The 16,629-nt window shown below is 37.9% G+C and overlaps 2 protein-coding genes across 2 annotated transcripts in view; both read right to left on the minus strand.

Moving 5' to 3' along the window:
- LOC140325026 (olfactory receptor 10A2-like) overlaps positions 1-13,518 on the minus strand; it is a 24,274-nt gene extending 10,756 nt beyond the window's left edge. Inside the window, exon 1 of the mRNA XM_072403120.1 lies at positions 13,310-13,518. Within this exon, the coding sequence (XP_072259221.1) occupies positions 13,310-13,518 (209 nt within the window). The remainder of the gene's footprint in view (positions 1-13,309) is intronic.
- Positions 13,519-13,824: 306 nt separating this feature from the next.
- LOC140325030 (olfactory receptor 11L1-like) lies at positions 13,825-14,721 on the minus strand. Its single transcript, XM_072403123.1, has one exon. The coding sequence runs from the start codon at positions 14,719-14,721 to the stop codon at positions 13,825-13,827; it is 897 nt and encodes a 298-aa protein (XP_072259224.1).
- Positions 14,722-16,629: the final 1,908 nt, after the last annotated feature.

The raw sequence follows: 16,629 nt of genomic DNA on the forward strand, positions 1-16,629 counted from the left end.
GGTGGCATTGTTTCTTTGTGTGGTCTTTGTGACATGAGAGAAAAATAACCAATGTATAATTAATGTAAAATAATGGGATGAAAAATGTTACTTTGACAATGAACAATAAGTTAACCTGTGTTATCTTTAAATACCTAACCACATTTAAGAATTACCCTGAAAGTAAGCCCTATTGGCTTCTTCGGAGGGTGCGGCCACGTGGTAAACTGTAGGATGCCAAGAGAGAGAGCAGGAGATTTTCAAAGCACTGGAGCAATGGGTGAACAAATCGTAGGGTTAATTAACCAACGGTACTCTGGTGTGACACTACAACTAATAGGAGGTTGGTGGATTCTCTTTTCAAAGGGTCCTTGCTAGTATTTCATTCATTAGCAGCAATGTATATTTATTGATTTCTTTTTTTTTTGCATTTGTTTAGATTAATATTGGTTACTGATTGTAACAAACTTCGGAAGTTGTGTTTCTGTGTCTGCATGTTACTCTATCATATCATATGTTAATTGTCAGTGCACTTGCTTGTTATGTTGCACTTGTTTGTTTTTGAAGCTGTATTTTTTTTTCATTAATTATTTTTGTCCATTCTTATTCATGTCCATTCTTCTATGGTAGAGGTATCTTTCTATAGCATTGTAATATTGGTTACAGGATTTGTAATTTGTACCGTAGTACTCCAATACTTCAACTGATGTTTTGACATATTAAATGTTAGATATTCAAATATATATTCAGACACTTGATTAATAATTGTGAATAATAAAAAAAAAAAGACATCCCCTGATATTAAGCCCTAATACGAAACACAGCATTAGAAACACAGTATGTATCTAAATATATATATATATATACAAAGTTCACAGCCTCATCTTTTGGTAGAAGAGTTTATATCATTACAGAGTTTCTTATAAGTAAGATACAGTTGAAGTATCAGTAAAAAAGAAAAAGGAAGGAACAAGGAACACAACATATTTAAAAGATAAATAAAACAGCTGTACTCCTACATTTACAGAGTTATTTATACAACTTTAGTATTTAGATTTAGTATATACTTACTCTGTTCACAGACTGAAGTTGATTGAAACCCATTTGTTGATACGTTTTAATAAAATGTACTGAAAGTACAAATTTGATTTTTTTTTTTTTAAATTATGGAATAGGAAATAAAATTAATAAATCTAAAACATAGCTTATGTTTAATAAATTCTTATAAGAGATTTTTCCATTAGCGTTTTATAACATTGAAAAACAGCAAATGTAAATGATGTTGGTATTGGAAAATTGTAGTGAGAGAGAATTATGTTTCATATGCATTGTAAGTATAACACACAGCATGCATATTAGATATCAGTGGATGAGCCCAGCTGAAATATAAGCTATTATGTACAGGAATATTTATATATTTCTTTCCCGACTACAGATTCCATCGAGAGTAATCAGGATCTCTCTGGGCTCGTATTTGTGACTTGGATCAAAAATAAACATGATGTTAGGAATCTATTCCTGTCTACAAAATGAAATACTGTAGTAAATATTTGCTCAGGGAAATCAATGTAACATTTTGAAGACATACCTGTGCTAAAGTACATATTAAGTACATATAAAGCCTGCCGCTGCTGTCCTCCGCATCTAAAATGCTACTTCCTTGGCTGTCATGCTGATCTAATCAATAAAAGTGTCCACATCCAGTAATGCAATGTGTGCATTTCCCCTGGTTGTTATCTTTTTTTGGGGGGGGAGTCTGGTATTAATTGTCTAGTCCAGCATTACCACTGGTTGGCCACATGTGGTGTTACTCCACCGATAAGTACTTGAGACCTCAAGGGGACTAACACATTCATAGTAAGATTTACAATGGCCCCTCGGCAATTGCAGTTATCTTTGGAGTCTGTCCTTGGATGGATTGTGCGTGTTTTAAAATATTATCTAGGCTACATAAATTTATGGTAAACGGAATTCTTGTCCTTGTTTTCATGTTATTTTGCAAGGGGGGTGTGATCTCGTGGATGGCTGGCTAGGATGCATCTGAGCAGATCTTCCACTCCAGATCTGCTTTTACTGACTCTCACTGGCACCCTTTGCCTCCAACTCCCTTAGCTATGGGTAGGTGTTGGTTTAGTGAAGCCTCAGAACACACTGGCAGCTCCCGGGATGATGATCTTGGTCAGTTCTTTATCCAGGTGGGCTTATTCAGGAAGCAAGCTGACAGCAGTCCAAGATGTCTGCATCCCCCTCTTCCAACAGCTGCCACCAAACAAAGTTGGAGGAAAGTTTAGTGAACCCATGGTCTCTGGAAGGATTATTTTATGGACCCTTTCAAGGGTTACCAACATATAAAAAACAAAATATTGTTTTAGGTGACACCATTATTGTTTGGAGGAGGGTGAACAAATAGTTGGGGTGCCCAGGTACAGTTTCACCTAGAATGCGAATTAGGCCTTTCTAAATTTTCAGATTTGGGAAACTAAGGGAATAATAACCATACCAGACCTGCTAGATGCACAAGGAATGGTATTGTCCTTCCTGAAGTATGTGGAAATTTTGGTATACCACAAACACATTTTCTGCAATATTGACAAATTCACACTTTTATCAGGGCATCGGTGGCTCCAATGGGAGGTCACTTTCATCACTAGTGGCAAACAAAGTAAATCTATCATGGATTGATGGGGCTTAAACAGCAATGACTACCCCAGGGATACTCCTCCAGGGCCCTCTGATATGCAAATGGTTAGATCTTATTGAGTGCTCACAAGAAGCAACCTGGGAATACATTAAAGAAGGATGTCACTAAAAATGGTTACTAGCAAAAGATGGCGGAAATACAATTTAAATAATACACAGAGCCCCCAGTATACAGATAGATTTACGGCTTACCCCAAGTTTTCAAAACTACGCCCTAACATATTTTATCTACTATGGTTATATACTACCATCCACAAATTCTGGAGGTAGGCATTGTGCTGAATAGCAACAGTATCTGAGTACCAACGTAATCTTTGCCCCATCATTTTTCTCCTACATAAGGTGGAATCATGTGAATATACAGACTTACCCCTAATCAACAACAATCACTGCTGAGTAGATGGGAAGTTTTCTGTCTGTTGGTGACCAAAAAGGCAAATCTATAAATAAAATAAAGTGCTACACTAAATGTTTCTTTAGAACATGGTCAAGACTTTTATTCACTAGAACTATTAAAGGAACTGATGTGTCTGTTCCAACATACCACTTGGAATGACACTGATAAATTGAAGGGTACCCTGGGTCTGTTATTTGTGGTGTGATATGGGATGGCCAGTAGTATATTAAACCAGGCCACAATAGTGTGTCAGATTGTATAAAAAAAAAAATAAATTGGTTTTTTGAATATTTGTTATTCGATTTCTCAAGGCTTGAATGGCTAATAAGTGTATGATATCTGATTTTTGAATGAAGACGTATGCATACTACCTATATATGATTGTATACTTTTCTTTTGATTCCTGTGTAAAGATATGCTAAAACAAAAATATGTTTACCATTTCTCCACCATGCCTGGTGGTACTGTCTAGAAGACTTAACCTCCACATACAGATGAAAGGATAAAAGGATGCTGGGACAGAGGTGAGGATCAGGACTGATATGGTGGTACCAGGGCAGAAAAGGAAATTTGGGCTGGTCCATCAATTTGGCGAGTGGGTAATGCAGAAACGGGTATGATATGATACCCCAAATATAATCATTTTAAGGGTTTAGCATATGGGGGGATAGGGAAACAATCTCAAAAGAAAACTACTGTGTACTTCCTATTAAGGATGAGTGAGAAGGATTCTGACAGCCTCTCAAAAATTTCCTCGAACTTCGGCTTGGTCCGCAAAAATTTGGCCAGCCGATTTTGCAAATTCCATTAAAGTCAATGGGCCGACTTTAAACATTATTAGCAAAGCCCTTATACATGTTAGAACCACCAAATTTGCATTGTGGTTTTCCACAAAATGGCAGGTAAAGTGACAGCATGCAAATAGGATTTGTGCGTTATGGACTTGGTACAGAAGGCAGCATAAACATTAGGACATTGGGATAGGGTGTCACTACGTGTGAACTCAACCCACTACCAGCAGTCTCTGCCGTCAAAACAGTAGGAGACCACATTGCTAGCTGGCATTATGACCTGGATGACGTGTTAGTAATGCCACCCATAAAGTTGTGGAGAAGTAGTGCAGAGACATTATGCAAAAGGATGGAGCATCAGAGATAGAGCGTGGGTTAGCAGGAGCAGTAGCAGTGACCGTCCTCTGGCAGGCTGTCTCCAGGGAGACCGCATTGGTAATAGTCATGGAGAGCAAGGTATAGTGCATCATCAATTCCACCCAGAATTGTGTATTACAATTTTAGTGAATGGAGTACAGACAGCCGGCAGCAGAAGGAGGTGGTGGGCACCAAAACGGAGCGTGGACAGCATTGGTAACTGGCATCTAGAGCTGGGTATAGTGCATCTTCAGTGCCACCCAGCACTGTGTAATACAATTTTAGTGAATGGAGTACTAACAAAAGGCGGCAACGACAGCAGCAGCAGGTGAAGGCGGTGGGCCCTGAGACGGAGCATGGACCGCATTGTTAAGAGGAATCTAGAGCTGGGTGTAGTGCATCGTCAATGCCATATAGAAGTGTGTAATACAATTTTAGTGAATAGAGTACTGACAGGTGGCAGCAGGAGGAGGCGGTGAGCCCTAAGAAAGAGTGTGGACCGTATGTCCATGACTCTTACCAATGCGGTCTACCTGGCGATAGCTGACCAGAGGCCACACACTGCTACTGCTCTCGCTGACCCATGTTCCGTCTCTGGTCCTCCATCCTTTTGCCTAATGTCACCGCGCTACTTGTCCACAACTTTATAGGTGTCATTCCTAACACACGTCATCCAGGTCATGATGCCAGCTATCATATTATTATTAATAAACAGGATTTGTATAGTGTAAACAAATTATGCATCTGTGTATTCCATAGAGACTGTTGCTAGTGGGTTGAGTTCACCCTTTCTGAATGTCCTATTGTTTATGCTGCCTACTGGATGCTGTCCATCATGCAAAAGTCCTATTTGCCTGCTGTCACTTTGCCTGCCATTTGCTAATAAGCACAAAGTCTTTTGGAACTTTAGCATTTTTTTTTCTTGTTTCCACTGTTCTTTTACACTTGACTCCATTGACTTTATTGGAATTCACGAAATAGATTCGCCGAAATTTCGCGAACCCACCGGAAATTCGAGGAAATATTTGCAAAACTGTTAGAGGCTTAATCACTCATCCCTACTCCGCACACATCTTAGATCTGTTTGACAACTTGTACTGCTGCCTTTAAAAGTTTGCTGCTGCTGTCCTACAGTAGAGGACTCCCGGGGGGTATGCCCCTTGCCAGATGCGGCAGGTCGCCCAACCCCACGCCTTCCCCTGAGTCTACCTCTCATCTTTTACTTTTTCGGTAAAGAAGCACCTGTACTAAACATGGCACTACAAGTAGCAGCAACCACAATTGTACCTTCAGTGCATGTACAGTCAGTGAAAGGTACCTAAGAGTATAATACACACAATATAACTTGCACTAAATGTGCTGACTGTTGACAATTTCACAAAACTGACTAGCTAGTAGTTCATGTAAAAGAAAATATGTCTGCCTTAACTATGTACACAATATCATATACTAAACAGTAGTACAGGATATAGGCCCTATAAAACACAGAACTATGCAGCGAACAATGAACTAAGAGGCTCCTACACTGTCCCTGTCACACTACACGTCTCTCCCTGCGCCTATCCTATACACAGAACAGAGGATGGAGATATATATGCTTGTGCTCAGATCTCTCCTGATTGGCTGCTGGGCCTTGCTGTGCATCCTACGAGCAAATGATTTGCTCCCAGACTCAATTCCCAGCCTCAATTTCTGGGTGGTATGGCCCCCTGCTTTTTCCCTCCTTCGTTCGGCAAGAACACGACCCCATGGCGAATCACAAGACCGTTCTCACTTATATGAATTAATAACTTGAATGTACTGTTTATTTAAATTTCTTTTGTTCAACCAAAAGATTTATTCACTCTATGACATAAAATTAATCGGGTAAGCAATTAAGGTAAAAATGTACTCCTATAGTTTTTCCTGGAGTGTTCAGTGTTAGGACAATACTGCCGGATGCTCCAACAATAGTCAGCCATTATATGTACATCCCATCTACCCTGATACTGTCCTTCCAAAACCTTCAAATCTTGGTGGAATCGTTCACCTTTCTTATCACTGACTGCACCAAGGTTTTTCGGGCAGTTAGAAAGATGGCTATGCAGAAAAGACACTTTGACGCATTTTGTAGCTCTCCAAGAGTTTCTGGACAATTTCTGTGTAATTATTTGCTCGTGTGTTTCCAAGAAAGTCCTCGACAATGGCTTTGAATGATAACCAAGCATTCTTTTTGACTTCTGACATCGTCCTGATGAAATGTTCATCTTTGATCAGCTGCCGAATCTGTGGACCATCAAACACACCGGCCTTAATTTTTTCAAATGACTGGCTAGGAAATGCCAACATGAGGTACTTGAAAGGTCTCAGTTGGCAAAGCTTTAATGAACTGCTTCATCAGACCCATCATTTCATGTGCAGAGGCGGGAATATGATATTCTTTCTATTAACAAGTGGCTCATGTAGAATGTTTGGATCATCTGGTTTTAGGGCAGATCTTGGAGTCCAATTCCTTTCCACCCAGTGCCTCTCATGAGCTCTGCTGTCCCACGTGCACAGATAACAGGGATACTTGGTGTATTCGTGTTTCTGACCAAGAAGGAAGCATACCATTTTAAGGTCACCACAGATGACCCATTTGTGTTGGTGATATTGCAACAACTCAATGACTCTCTTTATGTCTGCATATTCTTCACAAGGAGAAACTGAATGGCCGATTGGGTCTGATGCTAATATATTGTGATTGTGAAGGAGGACACACTTTAAGCTCCGCTTTGAGCTATTGATGAATAGTTGCCATTCAGTTGAGTTATAGATTGGAATTCCCAATTTCTCTAGTAAACCAGGTATGTTAGGCCAATGCACAAGGCCACATTCAGTTCTAAAGCACTGCAAAAATGCAATTTTTCTGGTTCGAAAGTACGATACCTTTGTTCCTTTTTCAACTAAGTTTTTCTCACGCAGTCTTGATGCTAGGAGTTCTGAAGCCTTCTTCGATAGTCCCTAATCACATGCCAAATCACTCAACTCATGGTGATAAAATTCCTTATAAACAGAATCCTCTTCAATTTTAAACTCTTCATTATTGTTGTCACCTAGTTCATCACCATAATCATGTTCTTCAGGAGAGGGTAGTGTAACGAAAACCAGCACTGGGATTTCATCTGAATGAGCCACTGGGCGTATGGCCGATGGTAGACTTTGTATACTCTTTATTACATTTATTTTTCCTGTTATATCCTGAAGTTTTCACTATACAAAAGTAACAGTCACTGAAATGATCTCCTGGCTCTCTCCAAACCATAGGAATACCAAATGGCATCTTATCACGTGTTCCCTTTGTCCACATCCGTAAACCCTCCACACACTGTTTGCACACCTTATGAGGGGCCCAAGACTTATCCTGATTACCATATGTGCTGATGTTGGCCCTTTGACTGGAAATGGTGAAACTGCCACAGATATACCAAAATGAATCAGGGTTGTTTAGGCACTTAAAACAAGAAAAAGTAGAAAAATAAATTGTGCTTATTCACTACGTAGAGCAGTGCACATCCTCTGACCACACTGTCTTGTGTGTAAATAAATAGCTTATACAAATCTATGCTACAGTAATCACAATATTATAGGAGGTGGAGAAAAAACCTGACATGATGGAAAAAACTAACTGCACTTTCAGAATCAGCATACCTATTTTAGTGTAAATAAGCCTAAAAATTTAAGTCAACAAACAATTTGTTTAAAATTGTTCCCCAGTGTTACAGGCCTACAATGTAAAATAAATTTCCCTGCACAAAAATGTACTACTTTTGGCATAAAAATACTGTTAAATTAGACTGCCAGGCAGGTTAAAAGCATTCTGAAATTTTGAAACTCATAAAATAGCAGCAGCATGGAGACCGAAGGATTGGATAAAGAAATACAGAACAAGCTTAGCTTAACTTAAAGGACCTACTGTATATCTTCTCTGATTACTTGTCTTTTCTGGTAAGTAATCATTCTGCTTATAGGTAAATAACTATCATATGCAGGTTACCAAAGCAATTTTAGCTTTAAAAGTCAAAAAACATACTTGGGAGAAGATTTCAGTAAGGGTAATGGGTGGGAGTGGGGCGTAAAAGGCATTTGGAGAAGCTGATTATTCTTATGGCCTGTCAATGTTGACCCAAGTTAAAACGTTGATATATCCAGAACATGCCACTACTTACTATGGAAAAAGGAAAACACTGAGCTGACACTGCCAGTCAGTCATTTTAGAGAGATTTTCACTCTTCATGCTTATTGTTAAATAAAACAAAAGTCAGACTCTAATAGGGGAAGACATCGGACCTGATTCTTTAAAGCACTGCAAGACTGGAGAAGAGAGCTTGGGAGAACCTGGATCATCCAGCAAACCCAAAATTTTATATAAATCATTTGATATCAGTTGGCAAACATTTTTTATCCTGGCCCAGATCCATTCTCGGTTTGCTTCTATACCTAGGTTCTCCCATGATTGTCTATCTTATCTAGTCTTTAATAAGTCAAGCCCATGTGGGTAATTTTTTTCTGCCCGAATTTAGGTTTTAGTCTTCCACCTCATCTAAAATCCATATATTCAAATGTAAACTTGCTATCCTTCTTGATAGAAACGCACGTTCCCCTTAACAAATAATTTAGTTAACCGCCGGATGAAATGTGTTCCTAGGATTTATAAGATAAATATTGCATTAGTAGAGACCCCTCTGGAAATAGTAAACTCATTACTTCAGTTTAACTATATGAAGAGTGAATCTGAAAGGAAGCAAGTGTGACAAGAGAAATTCAATAGTATATTGGCAGATTGAATATTTTGAAAAACATATCCAGATACAATACAACCCTCTGGGTCTACGTGTACAGATGTTAGACACGTTGATGATGATATCCTTTATTTACAGAACCAAGGCTGGGCTATGGGTACGTCTTGTGCCCCTAGCTACACCAACCTCTATTTAGGAGGTTGGGAGAGGGACATCTTTTCCGATGACACCTTATCTATATATCTGGACCACATTGCACTTTGGTGCAGATATACAGATGGATTGTTCTTCATTTGGACTGGTTCCCTGGATTTGTTTATAGAATTTTTCATGAGACTTTAAACTAAGGAGTATAACCTTAGGTTTATTATGGATTACAACCATACAGGTATACCCTTTCTTGACATCTTTATTCACAAAAGTGAAGATGATACTCTTGCATCATCCCTGGGTCAATAACTTAAATAAATACACTCCTGCAAAGGCAAGACCAGATCTAGCACTTACTATATAATCTATTATTCCGTAACATTTGTTACTTTAACAGCAAAGTCACTGAACTAATAAGGACTAGAGTTGAACTGTTAGGAAAAGAGTTACTAGGGGAATTTATTTTATGATTTTTTTTTTCTTTTAAGAAACGAACATAAAATATGTCAATGGAATATTTAGCTTTTGTTATCAGGATACCTACCAATCCCGGTTTCCCCTTCAGTTGCCAGGAATAATAAATTTCCCTGTGGCAGCATGGGTGATATGTCATCCTGTACCAGCCAATCAAGATGGATGAAGATAACATCTAGGAAGAAGAGACAGATAGTGGTGTCCTGCAACTGAACTAGGAACAGGTGAGTATAATGAAGTTTTGTTCTGCTTTAAGCCTTGTCGTTTTCCTATGGTACATCAAAAGGTACAGGCCAATGTTACAATGTTTTTATAAGGTTGTACATGATGTTTCATGAAAGTATTAAATTGAATTACTGATTTAAATTAGATATAGTAAAATTATCCTTCAATTATATAAAATTTTAAAAAATTTCCTTTAAATTCTCAGACTATAAATAAAATGACTTAGAAAGGGAGTAGAAATTGTGTTTCTACTTTCTTCTTACTGATTATTTGTGATTGTCCTTGCTTTGGTATACGATATGCAGCAATTAAAGTTCCATAAAATATAAAGACAACTGTGAAATGGGATTTACGGGTGGAAAAGCATTTCAGTCTTCCTGAAAAGGAGGGGATCTTTACCAGGGTTAGAACAATACCAATATATGAAACCACAATCACAAGGAATGGGATGATCAGTGCAGGAAACAATACAATTTCTTCTATTTGAATAGAAGATGTATCTGAACAAGACTGTTCCATCAGAGGATTTAAATCACAATAAAAAAGGTCAATATCATTTGGTCCACAGAATTCTAGTTGGCATATGCTAAGTGTTGAAATGAGTGCCATGGAACAACTCAACAGCCAGGATGTAAGAACTATTTCACAAAAAGCCCATGGTTTATATTAGAGACATAATGGAGAGGAGAGCGGATTGCTAGATAGCGGTCATAGAACATCACTGTCAGAAGGTAACATTCAAATGTTTCTATTGAACCAAAGATATAATACTGACTGATACAGCCAGGAAAGGATATGGAGGTCCGCTCATGTAGAATAATATTTAACATGTTAGGAACTATATCAGTGATCAGCAAGATGTCAGATATGGAGAGTTGGGGGAGGAAGAAGTACATGGGGGAGTGGAGGGTCTTACTGTAATATATCAGCATGATGATCATGAAGTTTCCACATATTGTCCCAATGTATATTATAAGGACCAAGATGAAGAGCAGCACTATATATATTATATACAGCCATGCTGGTGAATCCTAAAAAGAAGAATGAGGTGACATCGCCTTTATGTGTGGTCTTTGTGAGAAGAAGAGAAAAATTTATTAACATTATGTGTACACATCAATCTCATGAAAACTTTTCATAGTTACATAGTAGGTTAGGTTGAAAAAAGACATAAGTCCAATCACGCAAATTTGTGAAGCGTTCCATATTTTTAAATCTTTCTGTCCACCCCTGACCTGTCTCCCTCAGTCCTGGATAAGGTCTCATGCTGCCTGTCATGGATGTCTGACCGATTCCTGAAACTCAACCTGGATAAAACAGAACTCATCATCATCCCCCCCTCAAATTCCAAATCCCCCCCTGACATATATCTAACTGTTAACAACACTGCCCTCCCCTCAGGCACATTGTCTTGGTGTCACCTTTGACTCGGCCCTCTCATTTACCCCCCATATTCAGAACATTTCCAGGTCCGGTCACTTTCACCTACGCAACATCTCCAAAATCCGCCCCTACCTGTCCCCTGAGACCACCAAACTCCTTGTACACGCTCTTATCATCTCTCGTCTGGACTACTGTAACCTCCTCCTCTCTGGTATTCCACTAACCCGACTCTCTCCTCTACAATCTATTATGAATGCTGCAGCCAGACTCATCCATCCTTCCCTCTGCTCCTCTTCCGCTACATCTCTTTGTAGTTCTGTCCATTGGCTTCCATTTCACCTTAGAATCAAATTTAAGCTCCTGTGCTTTGCCTTCAAATCCCTACACAGTTATTGTCCCACTTACATCTCTGACCTGGTAAAAAAAAACTCCCCCAGTCGCTCTCTCCGCTCCTCCAATCACCTACTAATGACTTCCTCACTCATAACCTCATCACACGCACGGATACAAGACTTTTCTAGAGCTGCCCCGACTCTCTGGAATGGTCTCCTCATCCTATTCGGCTTGCTTCTACTTTCTGCTCATTTAAAAGAGCGCTCAAAACCCATTTTTTCAAACTTGCCTACCCCATTTCTTCTGTCTTTTGAAACCATCACTACTTCCCACCACTACATATCTCCCATCATATTGTGTGTGAAATTCCCCCACCTACTAGATTGTAAGCTCTTCGGGGCAGGGTCCTCTCCTCCTGTATCACTGTCTGTATTAGTCTGTCATTTGCAATCCCTATTTAATGTACAGCGCTGCGTAATATGTTGGCACTATATAAATCCTGTTTATTAATAATAATAATATTAATAATAAAAGTTCAACCACTAGGAAAATAAACGTATCCCAGATATAAAACCCTATAAGACATTAATCTAGAGGAAGGCAAAAAAAACTCAGGTACAATTTTCATCAATAGAGGAAAAAAAATCCTTCCTGATTCCATGAGGCAATCGGATGTTCCCTGGATCAACAGTCACTGTTATTTTTACTTTAAATCCTTAATCCTCAGTTATATTCTGTGCTTCTTAAAGCAATCTATAGAACTTGCTGAAACTACTTCCTAAGGGAGCCGATTCTACATTTTCACAGACCTTACAGTGAAGAATCCCTTCCTTATCCAGGGCTTAATTTTTTTTTCCTCCAGACAGAAAGAGTGCCCCCTTTTTCTTTTTGTATTTCAATATTTTTAATAAAGTTTTCATTGAGAAAAAACAAATCAATTACAGTCTTATCATTGGAAGAAATAACTGACACAACATCTAGGTATTGTCATCAGAGCATTGAACACTGTCAGCTTTGCCCAAAAGTCTGCTTTCCCTTTCATTTATACAGTAAATATTTTGCATATTGAAAAGCAGTACATGTAAACCGGGAATGAAAATGTTAACATCAGTAATCATAAGTATAACAGTGCTGAAACCAAATTCGTGTCCTAAGCATAAGAAATAACAAACAAAGCATGTAATACTAATGGAGGGAGCATAAGACAAAGGAGACATTAGACAAACAAACAAGAAGAGATGGGAGAGGAAGAGGGGGAAAGAGGAAGTGCAATTCAGGATTCTAGTCGGTTTTCCAGGCCTAAAATCTATGTCACACAGCGTGCTAGCTATAAACCGGTGAAAAAAATCCACGGTTCCCAAATATCCTCAAATTTATCCAACGAGTTTTTTAGAGTATGAGTAAGTCTATCATTCACCATAATCCAATTTAATTTGGTGGTGATGGGATTCAAAGGTATCGAGGACGACTTCCATGCCTTAGCCAGTGAAATCCATCCTGCCAGTAAAATTAACCTGACCAATTTCTTTGTGGGTTTAGGCAGTTCCACAGCAATGTTGTTGAACAGGGCCGCCTCCACTGTGCTGTAAATCTCTTGATATAAAATTTTAGATATCAACTTAATCACTTCGTCCCAAAACCTTCTCGCAATCGGACATGACCACCAAATATGTAGCATGGAACCTCTGACATTACAGCCTCGAAAACACTGAGGAGCTGCTGATGGAAACATCTTTGCCAATCTAGCCGGGGTGAGGTACCACCTAAGAGCCACCTTGTAATTAGCCTCCACCACAGCGGAATTCCGAGATATCTTGGAAAGAGAGTATATCATATCCCACCACTCTTCTAATTCCCAGGTGGTGCCCAGTTCAGATTCCCAGTCTACTAGGGCTAAGTATATAACAGTGAATTGACCTCTCGTGGAGTCTATGGAAGAACATGTGCTTTCAAATGGGGAAGATCTCATAGGTCTCGGGGCCTGTCCAATTATCAATTTATATATTAATATATGAGATCAATTGTCTATAGCAAAAATATTCAGTGAAAGGAATTTCAAATGTGCCGGTTAATTGGTCCCATGTGAGGATTGCCCTGATATCTATCAAATCCTTCACCCGTCGAAAGCCTTTAGAGATCCACCAATGAAAGTCAGAGGGCCGTTGGCCCGGCGTGAAGTCTGGATTAGGGAGTGGGTGGCATTTAATTGAGCCCATGGGGCCCTTCCTACGCCACATAAGGGATTCTATAGCGCCCAGAAAATCATCCTGGTTCTCTATCTCAACCTATTGTTGAGATTGTAAGCACATTTTACAATGTCATTGATGTCTTTATTCCTCAAGCTGTATATGAAAGGATTTAAAAAAGGAGTGAAAATTGTGTATAACATTGACATCATCTTACTGAATATTTGTGATTTTCCTTCCTTTGGTATCAGATACGCAGCAATTAAAGTTCCATAAAATAAAAAGACAACTGTGAGATGGGAGCTACAGGTGGAAAAGGATTTCAGTCTTCCTGAAAAGGAGGGGATCTTTACCAGAGTTAGAACAATACAAAGATATGAGCCCACGATCACAATGAAGGGGACTACTACCACAGGAAAGGCCAAAAAGGTTTCTTCGAATTTAACTCTGGATGCATCAGAGCACGAAAGTTCCACAAGTGGATTAAAATCACAATAGAAATGGTCAATAACATTCTGTCCACAGAACTCTAGCTGACATATGCCAAGTGTAGTAATGAATGCCATAGAACAACCTAACAGCCAGGATGAAAGAATTAATTTAATACAAAGCCCATGGTTCATAATGGAGACATAATGGAGAGGAGAACAGATGGCTAGATAGCGGTCATAGGACATCACTGACAGAAGGTAACATTCAAATGTTTCTATTGAACCAAAAATATAAAACTGAATAACACAGCCAGGAAATGATATGGGGGTCCGCTCATGTAGAATAATATTTAACATATTTGGAGCAATATCTGTGATCAGCATAATGTCAGATATGGAGAGTTGGGAGAGGAAGAAGTACATGGGAGAGTGGAGGGTCTTACTGTAATATACCAGCATGATGATCATGACGTTTCCAAATATTGTCACAATGTATATTATAAGGACCAAGGTGAAGAGCAACAGATTGTATGCAGCCATGCTAGAAAATCCCATAAAGATGAATGTGGTGGCATTGTTTCTTTGTGTGGTCTTTGTGACATGAGAGAAAAATAACGTAATGTATAATTATTGTAAAATAATGGGATGAAAAATTTTACTTTGACAATGAACAATAAGTTAACCTGTGTTATCGTTAAATACCTAACCACATTTAAGAATTACCCTGAAAGTAAGCCCTATTGGCTTCTTCGGAGGGTGCGGCCATGTGGTACACGGAAGGATGCCAAGAGAGAGAGTAGGAGATTTTCAAAGCACTGGAGCAATGGGTGAAGAAATCGTAGGGTTAATTAACCTACGGTACTCCGGTGTGACACTACAACTAATAGGAGGTTGGTGGATTCTCTTTTCAAAGGGTCCTTGCTAGTATTTCATTTATTAGCAGCAATGTATATTTATTGATTGATTGATTTTTTTTTGTTTTTTTTCTTTTATCTAGATTAATATTGGTTACTGATTGTTGTCAACAAAGCTTTGGAAGTTGTGTTTCTGTGTCTGCATGTTACTCTATGAGTCATATGTTAATTGTCAGCACATTTTCTTGTTATGTTGCACTTGTTTGCTTTTAAAGCTGTGTTTTTTATTTTCATTAATCATTTTTGTCCATTCTTATTAATGACTTCTTATTCATGTCCATTCTTCTCATGACTTATTCATGACAGGTAACGCGGAAGTATCTTTCTATAGCATTGTAATATTGGTTACAGGTTTTGTAATAGGTTGTTGTACTATAGTACTCCAATACTTCAATTGGCCACATGATGTTTTGACATATTAAATGTTAGATATTCAAATATATATTCAGACACTTGATTAATAATTGTGAATAATAAAAAAAAAAGACATCCCCTGATATTAAGCCCTAATACGAAACACAGCATTAGAAACACAGTATGTATCTAAATAAATTTATATATATAAATATATATATATATATATTTATTTATATATATATATATATATATATATGAATACATATATAGAAGTATATATATATATATATACTTTTTATTTTTTTTAATAAAGTGAACTGAGAATGATCTTTAATTGAAGTTTGGTATGTATTCCCTATACAAAGTTCACAGCCTCTTATCGTTTGGTAGAAGAGTTTATAACATTACAGAGTTTCTTATAAGTAAGATACAGTTAAAGTATCAGCAAAAAAGAAAAAGGAAGGAACACAACATATTTAAAAGATAAATAAAACAGCTGTACTCCTACATTTACAAAGCAGAGTTATTTATACAACTTTAGTAGTTAGATTTAGATTAGATTATAATAGTAATCTAAATCGTATATACTTACTCTGTTCACAGACTGAAGTTGATTGAAACCCATTTGTTGATACATTTTACTAAAATGTACTGAAAGTGCAAATTATATATTTTTTTAAATATGGAATGGGAAATAAAAATAATAAATCTAAAAACATAGCTTATGTTTAATAAATTCTTATAAGAGATTTTTCCATTAGCGTTTTATAACATTGAACAACAGCAAATGTAAATGATGTTGGTATTGGAAAATTGTAATGAGAGAGAATTATGTTTCATATGCATTGTAAGTATAACACACATCATGCATATCAGATATCAGTGGATGAGCCCAGCTGAAATATAAGCTATTATGTATAGGAATATTTATATATTTCTTTCCCGACTACAGATTCCATTGAGAGTAATCAGGATCTCTCCGGGCTCGTACTTGTGACTTGGATCAAAAATAAACATGATGTTAGGAATCTATTCCTGTCTACAAAATGAAATACTGTACTAAATCACATGACAAATCACTCAACTCATGCTGATAAAATCCCTTACAGACAGAATCCTCTTCAATTTTAAACTCTTCATCATTGTTGTCACTTAGTTCATCACCATAATCATGTTCTATAAGAGAGGGTAG

The sequence above is a fragment of the Pyxicephalus adspersus genome, chromosome 2 (genome assembly GCF_032062135.1).
Source record: "Pyxicephalus adspersus chromosome 2, UCB_Pads_2.0, whole genome shotgun sequence".
Lineage (NCBI taxonomy): Eukaryota > Metazoa > Chordata > Amphibia > Anura > Pyxicephalidae > Pyxicephalus > Pyxicephalus adspersus.